The 19,173-nt window shown below is 36.4% G+C and overlaps 1 protein-coding gene across 1 annotated transcript in view; it reads right to left on the bottom strand.

The window, feature by feature from the left end:
• LOC149534027 (uncharacterized) overlaps window positions 1-17,329 on the bottom strand; it is a 168,085-nt gene extending 150,756 nt beyond the window's left edge. The window contains exon 1 of the mRNA XM_089804336.1: window positions 17,021-17,329. Within this exon, the coding sequence (XP_089660462.1) occupies window positions 17,021-17,168 (148 nt within the window). The 5' untranslated portion in view covers window positions 17,169-17,329. The remainder of the gene's footprint in view (window positions 1-17,020) is intronic.
• Between the last annotated feature and the right edge of the window lie 1,844 nt (window positions 17,330-19,173).

The following is a 19,173-nucleotide window of genomic DNA, read 5'->3' as shown; positions in this document are numbered from 1 at the left end:
CATCTCCGTGGGAGATGAGACTAAGATTAAAGTTGAAGGGAAAGGACATGTAGAAATGGAAAATGGGGAATTCAAAGATGTTCTCTACGTTCCAAATCTAAGCTCCAATCTCCTATCAGTTTACCAAATCACTCACCTTGGAGATGGTCATAAGGTTGAGTTCCTTCCAGATTCAATGATGGTGCGAAGTCTTAGAGATGATTCATTGGTAGCAGTGGGGAAAGTCAATGATGACAAGAGGCTTTATTCCTTCTCCCACTTTGTGCCTAAGAGTCCTTCCCAAGCCTTGTTGACTCACTCTACTTCAAACATCAATTTATGGCATGAGCGGTTTGGTCACCTTGACCTCCACTCTCTTCAACAACTTTGCTCTAAACATATGGTCAAAGCTCTACCTAATATCAGCTTTTCTAAGGGAGAATGTTCATCATGTTCAGTGGATATGAATCTCAAGAAGAAGTATGATAAAGGGAAGTCTTCTTGAGCTCCAGTTGTTCTTCAACTAGTTCACATGGTATTAGCAGGACACTTTGCAGTGACTTCAGTCAGCCAAGGCCGCTATATACTCACATTTGTTGATGACTTTTTGAGATTCACTTGGGTCTTCTTCCTTCATCATAAGAATGAAGTGGTTCATAAGCTTCAACACTTCAAGGCTCATGTTGAACATGATGGAGCCCAAAAATTTAAAAAAATTTGGGCGTCCATTTGAGCATATTTTATGAGTATTAGCCTCCATGATTAAAATCCATTTTTTGCAATGCATCTGATGATGATATCGTTTTAAGGGATATAGGTGCTGGTCAAATAATTGATGGAAATGATGGTCAGCAGAGAATAGCTTGTATGGAAGGTGGAGGCAAGCCCCAATCTGAAAATGCTAAAACAAAGATTGACTTTGATACATTTGAAACTGGTAAAGATGCCAAATTGAATATGCAGGAGAAGAAGCTCACAGATTTTAGAGGAAAGCTGTATCTTGCATCTCTTACAACAATTGGAAATCTTCTTCACTAAAGATTATGCAAGCTTTTAGGAGCAGGTATCACTTGTGGTGAAATGGAAATGTGTTCCAACCTTTTGCAGGGACAAGCTTCAGAATGGGCATTATTAAGGCATCGTTCTAGTGAAGATTTGTTTGGGGTACAAATTTGTGGCACATATCTAGATATTGTCACACATGCAGTGGAACTCGTTGAGCAGGAATGTGTGGTCAATTTTATTGACATTAACATGGGATGTCCAATAGATACTGTGGTAAACAAGGGAGCTGGTTCTTCTCTTCTTACCAGGCCTGTAAAAATGCAGAATGTCATAAAGGCTGCTGCTGCAACCATGGAGAAACCTCTCACAGTTAAGGTGCAGACAAGCTATCTTGAAGGGAGGAACCTGATCCATTCACGAATGTCAGATATTAGTAAATCAAGAGCAACAGCACTAACAGTACATGGAAGAACTTGGCAGCAGAGTGTAAGAAAATTGATTTTGTTGTCTATTTTGAGGAATACAAAAAGTAGATATGATGAAAAGCTTTCAGACAAATGCGCTCAGCAAACATAGACAGATTTTCTGCAACTTTTACCAGCACCCTCCTTGTGGAAGGATGTAAAAGCACAAATTGTGAATTGTTAAAAACATAGATGGAATCACCTAACAAGAAAAAATATGGAAGCCCTGGAAAGCTGCTCTTTTATATGATCCTCCTGCTACAGGAAATACTACACTTGGGGCGGGGTATGAGTCATAATTGTTATAAGCTTGTGCTGGCAGTCATTAATATCCTGTGCATTATTAACCTGAGATGTTTGAACAAAAGCATCCATATCCCTCTGCCCGACTTGAAGGTGAAGCACTTAGAATCTATGAAACAAATATGAGATCCTTGTTATGCGAATTAGTAAGCATCCAAAGCAATCTGCACGCTAGGAATGTGTCTGTAGAACTGGAAGTGAAGAGCATACACTTGGAACAGATTCATCGTGCATGGTATATCTTGCACAGCCAAGTAAATGAAATAAATAATGGTGAAAGACATTGATAACTATTTCTACTCTGAGTGAATATTCATGGAGATGTATAACAATACACGTAATAGTTAATTTCAAATACGATGACTGAGCAGAGAACTTATGGAGTAATCAAATAAAGGAAGTTATCGTTTTGAAGGAAGCTTGTAGACATGGATGCCATCATAGCATTTCTTTTGATGAAGACTGCGAAGGGTGCAAGTATCTATCATGGTAATCTCATGGTTGAGACTGGTGAAATCTTTTTCTCGAGTGCATATGAATGCAGATATCTTTCCAGCGATAGGAGGAAGTGATGAGATTCAACAAGGGTGTATGCTGAAGGGGCCATCTTTGGAGTCTTTCTAGAAAACGCGAAACATATTTACAGTTGCACAACGTTTGATACTCAATAGATTTACAAGCAGACCCTGAGTGTTGCCGTTTGATAATCAAGCGAATCTATAGCCATTATATTCCGCATCTGCACTGAAAATTAATTCTTTGATCGATACCTAACGTTCTCCTCTTTGTTGCAGATATGCAAGGAAGATAGGGCACTTGGCGTGAAGTGAGCAATCGGATCACCTCTGCAGTCACAGTTTTGAGGACGCTTGAAGGCCCCCTTTGATCTAGGGAATGTCAAGGTTGCGATTGTCTATGAAGGGTTTCGAGTCAAGAACAGAGTCAACACGCACAAGAGGTCTTCAATGCCAAATAAAGAGTTTGAAATCACAGGTGTATGTGAAGACATAAGTATAATTATCATACAGATTGTTGAACAAATACGCCCATGGCTCTCAAGCGGAAGAAGACTCGAGGAGAAGGAGAGACGAATATAAAATTAGAGCGGAGGATTATAGTCCAAGACAAAGTTATGAAATTGCCTATTTTATTAGATCAAAATTGTTTTTCGGTTTTAGTTATAAATTGTTAAGTTATTGTTAGGTGTTATGAAAGGATGTGTTGTTTTATGAAGCACCCTTTCATCATTTATAAATACAAGTTGTAATATCAAAAATGGGAGGAGAGGAGACACTACATACACAATATTCATAATCATTTATTTTAAAATTTTTATCTATGCTTTGTGATGTATTATATTCTTTTAATTGGCGAAGGAAATGACTTTTTGAACTAAGCCTCTAGATGGTGAATTATGGAATAAATTCTTGTGCGATTCTGGAGTTGAATTATATTGGATGGATCACCTGTAGGGAATGTTTCCAGTACGATTTTATTTCCGGATCAGTAAGAAGTATTTATTTAATTTATTTGCATTAGAGTTTTAATTTTTTATTAAGTTGTGTCCTTTATAAACATTTTTTATTATTTTCTATAAATATTTTAATATTTGGATAAGTGGATTGGATCGTTATTGCATTTTAAATTTGATAAACGTAAATATTGTGAAATATTTTATTGTTTCCATATTTATGTCTAATTTGTCTCTACAGGAGTTAAAGTGCATTTTAGATTAATTTAAATTGCTTTTATATAATTGATTTGTCGCGTCCGAATTATTAAATTTGTTTATAGTTAAAATATATTAAACTTTATAAAGTTGTACGTTTCAACTAATAATATTGACTCTATTGCCCATTTAATTAGGCACTGGTCTTTTATTCTTAATTCATAATCCATACGCTGGCAAATGTTTCATTTCTTGCCTTTGTGGAATTAATATATTCATCTGTTGCATTAATCTATAGTTATACTTTATTTAAAATATTATTTCAATCATTAGCTTTTGTTCTCAGTTCATAAATCGCAAGTTTAAAGTTTTCCTATATTTCTTGCCATTTGGAAAACGTTTATTGCATTCACGTTCTAATTAATCTGCTTTAAGCGTCTTGGATATAAGGTTGTTGTCTAGGATCAAGTACACCTGCCTCTGTTTTGCAGAGCCGGAAGTGCAAGGAACTCGGACCTTGTTGTTCAATTCCGTCAAGTTGGCCTTAACCGGTTGGATATCCCAGCATCGAGCAGGCAAGGCTCGTAGGATTCCAATCTGCAGTTTTGGGAACCAACAGAACACAAGTCAAGGAAAGCCATCAAGGTACTAAGGGTGGACAATGAGAACAGATATATTGACAAAAGAATTAAGAACTTTTGCAGAATTGAGGGGATTGATCTTCAGAAGTAACCAGCATTTAGTCCACACAAGACAGATGTTGCAGCTATGAGGACTAGGACTCTCAAGACCATGGCAAGTTGCATGATTAAGGCCAAGTCTCTCGATCCTACACTTGAAGTTGAAGCCATTAGCAGTGCTACTCACATACTTAACAGGTCTCCTCATCCAGCCTTAGATGGCAAGACTCCTTTTGAGGCATGGTGCCGCAGAAAACTAGTTGTGAGTCACCTTAGAGTCTTCGGTTGTCCAACATGGGCAAACCTTTCCTCCAGGAGTTGCAAGGCACCAGCACCTAGGCCTTGTACCTTCATCGGCTATGAAGACAATGTGAAGGCTTACAGACTGATGGATCCAGAGACTCATGAGATCTTTGTGGAGAAGGATGTTCATTTTGAGGAAAGTTCTCCCAGCTTGTCCTCTACTCCTCTCTGCACATCATACACACTGGAAACTGATAGTGACACCAGCGATAGTGCTTCAACAGGTTCAAACACGTGGGGTTCTATTGACAGTTGCAGTGAGAGGTCACATCAGTCCAGTCCACATGCGTATATTGCCACAATGAAAGGTCCATCTCAGCATGGTACATCTCGTCTTCCAACTCCAGTTTCACTTGACTTGGGAGACATACTTGAGGACTTACATCTTCTCATTGATGAAGGTGATCTTTCTACAGTTGTTGCGAGGGCTCACTCTGACCCTCATGTCCATTCTCTACATGATCAATCTTCACAGGTTGGCGTGATTGTGGATCCTTATGAACAGCAATTAGTGGAGGTCTCTTTGTCAGTTGAGGAGACAGATGGTTTAGTGGAACAGGTTCAACAGACATCCTTGACCGATCTGCATTCATTTTTTTCAGCACAGTTGGAAAGGGTGAACTTCAGCATCAGTACAAGGATACTTGAGCAGGTTTCAAGGCCACCATACATCTTCAGGAGTGTACCTTTGCCATTGTTTTTTCCTAAGGGGAGGAACACCATTCTGCATTCTTGGACTAGCTTCTTCATCGAAGCAGCTTTCACTTGTCGGCATTCTTCTTTTAGGGGGGAAGCCTATTCTGTCTCTCTTCCTTCTTTCATTCTCTTATGTATAAGCTGGATGTATGTCGTAATGGGGGGATCTTGATTACTCCATCCATCGATGCATCCTTATTTATCTCTCTTTTTGGGGGAGGGTTTTTCCCATGAGGTTTTCCCTCTTTCCTCGCTTTATGGGAGATTGCATCTTCATTATGTACATGGGTACCTAATATGGCCTAGTAGCCGAGACCCATTATGCATCTTCATCCTAGTTTGTAAGCTTAAGGGCATTCCTCTAAGTTGCACTTAAGGGGGGGTGTTGGTGTACAAAAGTATTTACTTATTACACTTACTTAAGTTTACTTAGGTTAATGCATTATTTAATTATTTTGCATTATTTTATTATTTTTATTTGTGAGACACTTAGGAGTTTGCGCACCTTTTTGAGTTGTCATGTAGACAACACAGGAGTATGCAACTCTATTTTAGCACATGGTGTCTACAACACTGATTTGCGTGTCACACCCTTGTAGGCTTATCCTCTCATCACCGCACTTACTTCTGTGCTTAATGGAGGATAACCCATATCTGGTGGACATGTGCTTGGTTGTATGACACATCATAGTGCTGATTACGAAGCATTCTAGATGTATCTCAGAGGCCTTTATATACAGGCACTCCTAGTGTACTTTTACATTGCATGAATTATGACATATTGAATACATTGTCATTCTGATCATACTCTCTCTCTCTTTGGTCTACTGTGTGCTTGTGTTTGAGTTCTTAGTTCTTGGGTGAATTTTGCCCTTAGGCAAATTCTTACAGTTTGCCTCCTCCAATTAGAAATTTTCAATTTCAAGCACAGTCAATCAAATAGTGCCAAGTGTCCCATTTTCTCATTGGCTATCAAAATTATTGTAATTTTCTAATTGGCCCATGAATTGATGCCTTCATGCAATGAGTTGCAAATTCAGTAACCCTAGTTAGGGTTTGTAGGAAGAAATCTTTGCCCTTGATCTTGAATCAATCTTGGCCTTTCATTGTAATTGACCAACTATAAAAGGCCAAGGCCTTCTCATTGGTAATTCATTAAATTATTAGTTTAGAGATTAGAGGAGATTAGCTTAGTGGAGGTACTAGAGAGCTAGGAGATTAGAGTAGGATAGCTAAGGGAAAGACTTAAGGATTACTTGATATTGCTTTGTAGTATTGCATCATTTCCTCAATCTTTCACTTGGAGTAGATTTATTTTCGTGTTCAAGTAGTTTAGTTGAATGGAAGTTTTTGTGGATGTTTACTTGTTTGACTCAAACAAATCCTGCCAACTAGCCTCTTGCCAATGGTAAAGGTGCCCTGCACGATAAGCTATTGTAAACGCTTAAATTCAATTGACGTTCAATCTTTGCTTTGCATCTAGATGATGGGATTAGAGAAAGGATATTGATGTGAAAATCATTTGTGTATTCCTTAGAAGCTTGTACTAGGTGGGTGGAGCTGCTAGTAAGATTACATCTAGTAGAGTCCAAATCATCCATGAATCCTTGCATTCATACTAGAAGTAGAGGTAGAAATAGAGGTTAGAAGTTTGAGTTGGAGTTGAAGTGGAAAAGTTAGATATATTTTCATTGTACATTGTAGAGCGAATTCTTCAAAAATGCAACAGTTGACATCCATTAAACAAATAGCGTAAGTCCCTTTGTGTTAACTAGCAATATCACATCATAAAACTGAGTGAAGTCCACAATTAAGAAGGAACCTTGAAGTCATTCCATGATCCTACTTTGCAAGCTTAGCATGAGAGATGACCTTATATCAAGAGAGGATTGAGTGTTTGGTGTTTTTCCTTGAAACATTAAGTATTTGATTTTGTGTGTTGTAGTGGAATAAAACTCACATCAACGCTGCCCAATACAAGGTGCATAATACATCATGAGTGGATCAGTTTGGTTCAAATTCCAAACTTGGATAATTTTGTTTCTCATGATTGCCTTCCAGGCAAGATTCCATTTCACTCTTTCATTTTTATTCTGATTAAGGCATGGGCTAATGTTTCATCATCTCTAGGCATGAAACAGAATGAGTAATTATATTTAGGCATCTTCTTAAGTATAAAGACATGAACTGGGTGATGGGGTTTCCTTTAAGGCATCATTCGAGTTCTCATCCTACTCTGAACTAACCACTTCTATTTCAACTTTAAGTCAGTGGTGAACCCAAGGTTCAATGTTAAATCCAAAGCTCTGATACCATTTGTAACTAATTGTACTTACACATGATATGTAAAATACTAAAACTAACTGCAAATCCTAACTACCATTTCATATGAACAAGAATGTAACTGCATAAATCTTAATGTCGAAATTGAGATAAATAAGCAACTGGAAGAAATTAAGGATTACTGACAAGGTTTAGATCACACCACATCAAGAGAAGTAGAAATTGGTCTACACTATATAAGTCTAGGCATTTGGAGAAGAGGAAGAGAATTGATAGAGGCTTAACCTCCCAACCACAGACCTAAGTAGTCCCCAATCATTGTCTACTGAGAATGGACCTAACTTACACAGGATAAGGCATATATACACCATCTTGTCATACCACCTGAGCAACCTGGTGTAGTTGTCAACTACACAATCGGCTAGACTGTGGGAACCTCCCTCCCAATAGTCTATCCAACCCAACTATGAGTTATCCTGATCTCTGGTGATCATAACAGCATTATTCGCCACTAAACCTACCTTGGCCAAGGATTTCCAAAGGACACTATGTGCCCAATTAACCACCACTCGACTTGATAGACCTAACTAATACCTAGTTCCCACTACAAGGTGACTAAATTTACTAATCGTAATTATTCGTAAATTCTTCATAGTTCTGATACATCTTTCTATCTTTGCAAGTTTATCAAACTATCCATATCATTGGAACTACACCACTCATCTCAATCATTCTTGGTTATCTTGGATGATCTCTTGTGTGTTTTTCCAGCTTGCAATATAAAATATTCAATTATATAAAGGAATTTCTTACCGTATCCATAATTCACGAAAAAATAATAATAATTTAAAAAGACTGATTACTGTGTGGCTAGATGTACTTTCCACTATGGACAAGCTTCCATAATCTCAAGGACGTAGGCATTTAACGTCATCGTATTTTGGAAGTATAGAAGGCATGAAGGAACCGATTCTTCTAGACACAAATAAATAAGTTTTCAAAAATAAAATATTATATAAAAGAGGCCTTTATCATCCTATGGTGCTCTCGGCACGACTAGTATAATACTCCCATTCCAGTTTGTACAAACTTTTCATAATGCAAATCAAGGTCTAACTGGACTATCTTGCATAAGCTATGAATAATCATCTATTGTCCGTTATCATGGAAATAAAATAAACAAACTCAAGGTAAAAACGACTTGATTAAAGGGGCTTTTGATTGTAGATCACTTGCTTTAATTGTTGATCAATGAACTACAATGAAATTTTTAGCTGGTATTACAGTTCTACGTTTGCTATCTTAGTATGATAATATATTTTGAATGAATCATACAATTGCGAATTTGGCAATAATAATGATTGAGCTGCCAAAGACCCATGATCAACTGCAACTAGTAAATATGAAGAAGAATGATTGGCCAACATAGGAAAGAATCGGCAAAAAGATGGAGTTACGTTTGCAGACATGTGTCTATATGTTACTATCTTGGCCGATGGAACGACAATATAGGAAGAAATATAAAAGCTTGAAATATCAAAAGGAATTATAAGAGGTCGATGGGCTTTTCATAAGTTAAATTAAATTTGATTGGGGAATTAAATCTTTACCCATACTATTATATAATCAATACTCATACTATTCACGTAGACTTGTACGTATTACTCTCTCTCTCTCTCTCTCTCTCTCTCTATATATATATATATATATATATCCACGTTATATTAAACAATATATACACATTAATTTTATATATATATATATATGTATGTATGTATGTATGTATGTATTTTAATATGTACAAATATACAAAACATTATGGGTGTTTACTTATATAATAAAACATCTGATATCAAATAATGCAAAAATCCAAATTCAAATTTAAAGGTAACAATTTTATTTCATGTATTATTTATATAGATGTATTTATATCTTTTTTATTAGATGAGTGGAGACTTGGTATTACTTAGTTTGCCCTAGTCTATTCTCTTTTCAAACCAAGGTGGTTTAAACGATTCCCTAACAAACTCGGTAGCAGGTCGGTGTTCATGCCCTAATCCCTCTCTGCCAATGGCTTCCCCCTTCGTCATGCACCTACAAAGAAAATAGCGTAGTGAAAGTACATTTCCAATAAATTCCAATTCCAATGCAAATAATTTAACCATAACAAATAACTAACTTAACCAACCATTTCCAATATGCATGAAATCATAGCGAATAACCAATTTAACCAACCATTTCCAATTCACATGAGATCTCAATGGCTATAAGTTATATTTAGAATGTTTTTAAATTAACATAAAATATGGGATGTAACATGTTTGAAGAGATAAATATTGAAAGGTTCAATAGGCAAAATTATGCATCATGGAAAATGCAGATGGGGGATTCTTTACACTAAAAAGAATTGTGGCAACCATTAAAAGGTAAAGCTAAGAAACTTGTAGCCATGTCAGATGAAGATTGGGATATTTAGATAGAAAAGCACTAGGGGCAATTCGGTCGTGCTTGCCTCCATTTGTAGCATTTGATATATCTAAAGCTAATACAACTACTGAATTAATGACTACATCAAATAAATTGTATGAAAAACCTTCAGCATCAAAGTTTTTCTTATTGAGCAGTTGGTTATTATGAAAATGGTTGACGGTAGATCTGTAGTAGAACATTTAAATAATTATAATACTGGTAACAGTCAGTCAGCTTCTATAAAAATTACCTTTGATGAAGAAGTTTGAGCTTTGTTAATCTTCTCATCTTTGCCAGAAAATTGGAACAGTGTGGTTATGGCAATTAGTAATTTTGTTTCTAGTTCAAATACCTATAAAAATTGATGGTGTTGGTGTAATTTTAAGTGAAGAAATGCATCAGAAGACCGAGAGTGAGACACCAACAGGTAATACTTGTATTGCAAATAACAGAGGCAGGTCGAGAGAAAGAGAAAAGAAGCCAAGTGATCGTGACAAATCACAAGCAAGGTCAAAATCTAGAAGTAGAGAGACTGGATGTTGGTTTTGTGGCAAACCAAGCCACATCAAAAATAATTGTTGGACATATAAGAAGGTTGTGGATAAGAAAAAAGAAGAGGAAGCCATTTTAACATGCCAAGAGGATGCAAGTGGTCTTATCCTAGATACCAAAGAAATTGCAAACCATGTTTGGGTGCTTGGCTCGGGAGCATCATTTCATGTGATTCCATATAAGGAGTATTTCGAAAACCTGCAAATTGGTGACACTGGTAAGGTTGCTTCAGGTAATAATGAATCTTGTAATATTTTTGGTAAAGGAGATGCGTTGTTAAAATTGAAAAATGGGAATAGTTGGTTGTTAAAGTAAGTCATATATGTTACCCAGCTCAAACACAATTTGATTTCAGTTGGGCAACTTGGTTCTCAAGGGTGCGAAATCAAGTTTCAATCGAATAGATGAAGGTAAAGAAGGGGGCAATGGTGATTGCTTGGGACAGTAAAATGGGTAGCTTGTATGTTGTAGAGAGTCACACTCATGTGGGAGTTATTTGTCACATGCCGACTTGTTCTATCCCACTATCACAACCTCTGGTTGAAGAATATAATGAATGTGTGATAAGAGAGGAGAATGAGAAATTAAAAATGACAATATATGAACTATTAAACAAAACTGAGAAGCAAAATAAGACAATTAATGATCTATGTTAGCCGATTTCAAAAGTGCAGGATGACTATGAAATGACATTGCATTCAAACTCAAAAGTTGAGGAGGCAATTGGTGAAGGAACCAGTACTCCAGAATCTAAACACATCCTTCTCAAAATTGACAATCTTGGTCAACATGAGAATTCAACGGAATTCATTGATGTCATTTGTGTTGTTCAGGGTGTATCACAAGAACAAAAATGCTTTGTTTGCTCATCCTTCCTTTGAGAATGGCAAAAGATGAAGATGAATTTCCCAGTGAAATGGAAGAACACATGGTGAACGAGGAATACGAAGTATGGAAGAAAACACATCATTTTTGAATCACTTGGAATGGCCATCCCTTTTAGTGCAGTGGCCGCTCGAGAGTGACGAATCACCCGGAAAAGATTATTCCCTCCAAAACACAATATTGGGGACACACACTCCCAAAAATGAGCCCAACTATTTGATGTTGGTGCAAGATGCTCAGAACAATGCCAACAAGTATGATGAGGAACACTGCAAGAAGGCAAGAAGAGGTGCATAAGAAATGGATCTTAAAGCAGTAGATGAAAAGGAGAAAATGGTTTCATAGGTGCAGAGTTTGACTCTTGGAGGGTTGAATCCATGGGATAAGGAAGTATTTTCACAGCACCATATCAACAATGTGTTGAAGATGGTGAGGTGGCAAGTGAACGTACAGGTGGAGTTGGTGTGGTACAGAAAGCAGTGGAACAAAGAAGCAAAAAAATGAGAGAACTGTATGCAATTGAAAGTAGGGTTGAGTTGTTTGGACAACCTCTTGGAATCAATTTTTATGCATTGGCTACAATTGATAACATTGAAGAGCAGATGCTTGCTTTGTTTCTTGACACAAGGAAGTCAGGAGAGGTCACTTCTGTTTTCTGCAATATTATAAGAGTTATACACATAATGTTATGTCAGTTCTATATGACTTGCCTCTCTTTTATAAGATCGTATTGGCAGCTCCATCTGGATTACAGTTGTTTGGTGAGATCCCAAACCCCAACAATGAGGTGTGACTATTAAAATCTCATAGGGAGGAGCTGCGAGCTATGCCAAATGAATTTATAACAAGAATCTTTCTTAGAACCGCTTAAGACATACGCTGATGATATTCTCTTTGGCAAATTTATGTTGGGGAAATAATAGTGTCTATGTCATGTCAACATGAGGATTATAAAGATAAGGATATGGAAAAGAATAAGCTAATTGAAGACAGAGGTGAAGATGAAAATCTCAACTTACTAGAGAATATGTCAAATAATGCAAATGACAAAAATACGTCCAAGGGGATCGTTAAGCAGCAAAGTTGGGTTGATCCAGCGTTGAAGGAGTTTGAAAAGATTAGGTGGATATGTCCTGATACAGGATGGACCAAAATAATCTTTAACGGGGAACCCAGGGCCGAGTGGTATAGGTTGTGTTGCTAGGTATGAGAGAGGAAGCATCCTAAAAATGGAAGCAAAAATAATAAAGGATAGGACAAACAATGTAGCAGAAGCATTAGCAGCTCTACAGGCTATAAGGTTTGGTAGGAAAATAAGGACTCCAAAGCTACATCTTGAAGGTGCTTCATTAATTATAGTTGGTGCAATAATGGTGGGTTCAATGCTAACATGGCATTTGCAAAAATACATTAATATTATTCAAGAACAACTGAAATTTTTTTAAGAGTTTAAAAGTACACATACCAAACCAGAGGCAATGACTCTTGAATGTTGATAGCTGGGATAGAGATCTACTCTATGTATCTCAGCATTTTTGACGTCATTTTCCGTGAGCTTCTCATCTCTCTGATGTTCTAGATTTCATTCTCTTCTTGCTGCTCGTGTTCGTTCTTTTCTCTATGCTTTCTTCTACCCTTGTGGTTATGCATCAGCATTGAAGTTTTTGTTACTCTTGTTCAGCATTAAAACTGTTGATACTTGCGTGTTGAGTATACTTCATTATATCTGATGATTATGTGGTAGAAATTATTTATCCTCTTCACATGACATGGCATTTAATTTGTATCGGGATCTCTCTCGCTATTGGGATTTTTTTTATAACAATTATTTATTTCTATCGTGGTCAACAGTCAATTCTCTTCCTACTTGTCGGGTCTTTACTACTTGTCACCTCTTATTAAGCATCGACTCTCGGTATTCTTATTCAGCATCTCTCATGTGATCATGTTCTTGTTTGTCATATTGGTGATCACGGCAGCAAGTGGGATGTTTATACTGGAACGATTATTCTCAAGCAGCAGAGAATTCATTCTGGAGTTTAATACTATGGCTGTCACAATTTTGTATACCATTTTTTTTGGGTTGATGTTCTCTTTTGTGATTATGTGTTCGCCAAGAGTTCATATTGAGTATAGTCTTTCATAGAGTCAAAGATATTCACATTCTTGTGCTTATTTAATCTTTTGAGACCGGTGCAGTTAGACTATAGTTACACTATAGTCTAACTGTTGCATGTTTCAATTTGTGTGTGAAACTGTGAATTTAGGAGGACTGTTGATATCTTTCTTTCAGCACATGAAAATCTGATCATATATTTTCATTCATTCTAAGCGACAGAGTTTTGTAATAATTTTTGTTGAAGCTCAATAAAGGATCTGCATTTGTGTGGGCTGGGTTGTTTCCCTCGTGAGGAGGGTTTTTCCCAGGATAGAATCTTTCTTCTGATTGCTTAATTTTGTAGAGTTGTGTTTTTGTATATCTCTGGTTCAAAATTTAACAATGATGCGGCAGACAAATTGTCGAAATGGGTATTAAGGTTAGCAATCAATGAAGTGCAAGGGGAAGATTTCGGTGATTTTATTCTGAGCGGTGATAATTGTGTTGTAATAAGAAAATGATGGTGTAGTGAGGCAGACAATCTTGCAATAAATGCTCGATTGAGAAAATGTAGGATGGGATGACAAACGTGTGAGGAGTCTTTAAGAAGGAATATCTGCATTAATGGCTTAATGTAGATGTTTTTGGTGTCTTGAGCAAAGCAAAGGTGAACACATGGAAGCGACTTTCACTTTTCTCACAACATGCCAATAGAAGGCCAATTTTGGCATAGTAAAGGGTAAATAACTCAAGCGTTTTCTGAAGTGCAAACGCAAGAGGGTGGTGAAGGCAGTCCTGGAGGTTTTCGGGGTGAATTTTGTCGCAAGCAAACATCGATATCACATCAACATGGATATATGAGTACGATTCTCACTTGAGGAATGGAATTGGCGAAAGATGTGGAGATAATCAAATGGGTGAAGTGAAAGTGAGTGGTAGACGACATGTCATTGGGGCTGGACATCATTTTTTGAATGGGTGGTTTCGGGTGTAGGGTTCGACATTTCAGTGACTACTGGGGACCCAAAGGAGGTGCAAAGACATGGCATTGTGTAGATTCTTCATTGATCGAGTTGTGGAAATAGAGATGCATACAAAAAACAAAATGAGAGGGGTGTGGGCAAAAGTGAAGTGTGCATTACAAGCCAACCATGAAAGAATTCTCCAAGCTTTCAATGTGGAAGCACAGATGTAGAAGCCAAGGAGGGGTCGTCACCACAAGGTAAGTCATAGCGGGGAAGGAGGAACGACAGTGCTTAGGGGTGGGTTAGTTGTTATTGGTGGGGTTTGTCTTGTATGTCCAATGTTTTTTTTTCATAATTAAATGCTTAGAATGCCCCTATTCAGGGAGTACACAAATGTAAAGGTGGGTTTTTGAAGATGTTCGTACAAGCAAGTTTAGTTTGTAAAGATGTTAAACTGTGTAAAGTTTGTCTTTGGTGATATCTGTTATATCGATCTGTAAAGGATGGGTTTGTCGATGAAGAAAAGAATTATTTGTAGTGTAAAGTCAAATGGAATATGACTATAAGGGTGGTAGAAGGTTGATGGACTATTGCCATAGTGGTTTTGAAGTAAGCAGGTTAGGTTTCCAGTATACTGTGGTTTGCAAAAAGATTTTTCAAAATGTAGTTTAAATATTAATAAATATATAAAAATTACCGATAAAAGAAAACAGGTTAAAGGGGTTTGGTTTTATTGTTTTTGACATTAAGATAGTTGTAAGTTTTGTTAATTCTAATTTAGCCTAGACAAGATTAATAAGAAGTGTTTGTGAACAGATTTTCGCAATATTAAAATCATACATTAAAATAGCATCGGCATATTGCCGATAAGTAAACTTACAGTGATATGTTGAACGTCATGCCAAAATATTAACTTTATCGCCATTTGCATATCATCAAAAAGTTCAAAATTTATTGCAGATAAATCTTGTACTTATTGCCAAAATATTGACACTATTTTAAAACTTGTCGACCACAGTCCAGTTATAGAGATTGACGGCCCAAAAAGAGGCATTTCGTAGAACAATTTGTTGTGGATTTGAAGTGGAATGCAAGAGATTTTTCAAGCGAATTTGAATTCTCATAAATTTTCAAAATTATTTTTCCTTTTTTTTGAATCATTGTTTTGTCACATCCAAGATGTTGATCAAGTTACTGCAAGTTGTGCAAAGAGAGGAGGCACATCCACAACCACAGCAGACGTCTAGGGCTAGACCCCCACGACTCCAATAGTTTTACTAGAGCCACTAGGAGGGGGAAGAGGAAGATGTAGAGTATTTTGATATTGTACTTGTATTTGCTTATAGTTTTACAAGGACAATTTACTGTTAAATTAGTTCTCTTTAGAGTTCAAACTATCAGACTATGGCTACCAGCCATCAGCATTCCACATGTGGATGTGATTTTATACCCTATTTTCATATAACTTGGCTTATTTGGTTTGTTTACTCATTTATTTACTCACTGGATGCATCTACTTATTGGATTTTGCAAAAAGAAATGCATTTCTTATTAAATTTAAGAATTTTTTTTAAGTACCCAATTTTCCCAATAAGTTGCTGACTTATTTCCGCTATCTTTCTAATAAAAATATTTTTGACCTTGACGATAATTTGTCAATTACATTATTTTAAACTATGATTAAAATCACAAATCTTTAGAGACTGAAGATGTTTTGATGTTAAGAATGTAAGCAGTGGATAGTATTTTTCATAGCATTATGGTTGGGTTTAAGTGAAAGACTATTGAATGTGAAACCCAACGATCATTGAGTCTTTCCCTCCAAGTCCTTTAGCTCTTCATATTCCAATGCTGCTATGATGGCTGTTTGTAAAAGGATGTTGATCATTGCATTGTAAAGAGTAGAGAGTTGTATCTTTGAATCAATACTTAATAATATTACTGCTCTACTTTAAAAGTGGATGTAGCCTTTATGATGAACCACTATAAATCGGATCCCCTAATGTCTTATTGATGTTTGAATCTCTGTTTTAATTTATTAATTTCCCGTCAATAGATAAATGACACAACCAGTGTAAGCATAGCTGTAAAATAATCGCTGTTTTAAGCAGCATAGATTTGTATCAATAATCGTCTTAAAAGAAGACAAGAAGCAACCTAAAATTCTTTTAGAATTCGACAGGTATAACATTTCCTTGTTTATAATTGTAGCGAATCTCATTCAACGTTGTTAATAAATGCCCATATATCCTTAATCTCCCAAAACTCCTACCAAACGTATGCTAGTAGATCTATTAGAATTACGCGATCGATTAAAAAATGTTCACAATGTACAAATCTTAGAATTAAACACAATTGGACCTATTATTTCCTAAGAAATATATACGATTTTAATTTCATACGGGGCATGATGTCTAACCAAGCCTCTGTCTCGCACAACAAAGTAGAAAAGGGGAAAGATATTGAACAAAAACAATGTTATAAGATCAAACTCCACGCTAATTTAATTTAAAATGGCTCATAAGTGGAGAGTCTCTAGATCGGAAGTTTCCATTGAATCACCAAACAAACTGCCTAGTAATCTTTCAACGGATATTTCCAATAGACCACCAAACCTTTCAACCATTAAATTATCTAATATTTTTCAGAAAAAAGATGGATGAATAAACCTGTTAGATCAGCTCCCTGCAATTTGAAGGTCTGAATGGCGTCCTCGAGAGCTTCCTGGGGTTCCATTTCGAAGTCATGGATATTTTCTTGGACCAGAGCATTAAATGCCTCCTGCGATATCTGAACTTTTCTGTTATTCCCTTCCATAGCGATTCCTTCCTCCTCCCTCGTCCAACGGACAAAAGGAAATGGCGCCACTGCTGTTCGACTTGAGTCGTTTAGAACCCAATCTCGAAGTGTGTTATTCTCTTGAATGTTTGCGAGTACGAGTTTTTTTTCTTGAATGTTTCGATGTTTGAATATAATGCTTGAACTAATAAATGGTTGGTTATAAAGAAGTGACTCACTCACTAGTGTAGTATAAGGCTCGGTGGTACTGGGAATTTTTATAAAACTAGCACTAGCACCAACAGGAGGTGTAAGGATGTGCTGATAGGAATGTAATTAATTAGTGTATTGGAGATTTTAAATAGGTCAAGTAATGTAGATAGAAACACAAAGTAATGAAGGTAAATTTTTATTTTTTAGAGTAGTTTATCAATATTATTGTAAAATATCATTACAAGCATGCATAATGTATGATAAAAGTATTGTATGTAAGTAAAAGTAAGTGTGTCAAATTTGATAATACAATGTTGTTGTATAGGTAAAACTTGTAGGATTTTCTATAAAATTTGAGCAGTGCAATTATTTGGAGTTCTTTAGTAAATCTTGTGTATGACAAGTCAAATTGACTTTGCTCCTCTTATTGTTGCAACGAGTGGACCTGTAAAAGAGAAGGACATAAAATTAACAACAAACAAATGGTATTCTGAGGTCAGGTAAGTTAAGAAAGGAAAAGTGTATTGAAGAGAGGGAGTGAAAACGAAAAACACACCGAATCAAAGTGAGAGCAAGAACAATCAAAGTTCTTCTTTCTTTCTAATAATAGTGTAGGGATTTTTTTCACTTTGCAAAAGCGTTCAAAAGAGAAGGTAGGTTCAATTTGAAGGCTTTGTAGGGATTTGACCCTAGAGATGGTTGTGAGGTGAGTCCTTGTCCTTCAGTTTTACCTATATCAACTGTGGCCCACTCTAGGGTGAGGCCTTGTGATTTGTGTATAGTGATAGCCCATGCAGTGGTCAACAATAGTTGGGTATGGTTGCATTGGGTAATTGGATGGATTGAAATAGTTGTTGGGTTGTTGACATCCCATGGTGGGCCATTATAGGTATCAAAAGTGACAGTAACATATGTTGGCAACTTTGGAGGCTTAGAGGGTGGGGCATATACAATGCCCTTTAATTCACCAAGAGATCCATTGACAAGACTAACTTGTATCCATAGGTTTGTGGTAAGCATGACATGTTGGAATTTAGATAGGAGATTTATTGCGAGAATTGGTCATTTGTATATGTTTTAGCATATTTGCGTTGTGTATTTGCTGCTACACAGAGTGCAATAGGTGCATTTAGTTGTTTGAGTTTTTGTTTATTATGTAAAGCAACTAGTCTATTAGTGGAAAACAAATGTATTGCTTGGTTGAAGTTTGCTTGCTCACTTGGTGGTAAGTGTTTGTTTGTGTGCGTCATTAGTATTTTCTAGTCATCCTCTGATGGTTATGCATTGTGCATGTTTTGTAATGCATGACAAAAATTTATTTGTGTTTGATCATCATCACCTTGTTTAAAAATTATTTGCAATGTTACAATGTTATTAAACTTGAGCCAAATATTTCAAGCTATCATGTGTGCTACATATATAGGTTTGTCCATAACATGTGGAAGCTATGCAAGGTCACCAATTAGAATTATAGATAGACCCCCAAAAGAAATGTGTTGTCAGTGGGGAAACGCCTCACGCAACCTATAATCAATTTTAAGTAGAAATTTTAGGCCTATGAAACTCATCTCATTGATCAGGATACATTTGATATTTTTCATGTCTTCTTGGAAAGTTGTTAACACTTACCCTTGTAGTGGTTTCATTTCTCTAATTGGAATCTTAAGGGTTGCATGTATAGTTGTTGCATGTATACTAAATGAGGTGATTCTTGTTGGTGCAAGAACCAGGACTGGAATTAAGCCATATGGGGAATTATTTTGGAGAGATGTTCATATGCAATTAATTAGATATGACTTCCTCATTCCTATTGTGCCATGCAAGAGCATGT

The sequence above is a fragment of the Cupressus sempervirens genome, chromosome 10 (assembly GCF_028749045.1).
Source record: "Cupressus sempervirens isolate cs-2001-9-10 chromosome 10, ASM2874904v1, whole genome shotgun sequence".
Classification (NCBI taxonomy): Eukaryota; Viridiplantae; Streptophyta; class Pinopsida; order Cupressales; family Cupressaceae; genus Cupressus; species Cupressus sempervirens.
This window is presented reverse-complemented; position numbering and strand designations above follow the sequence as displayed.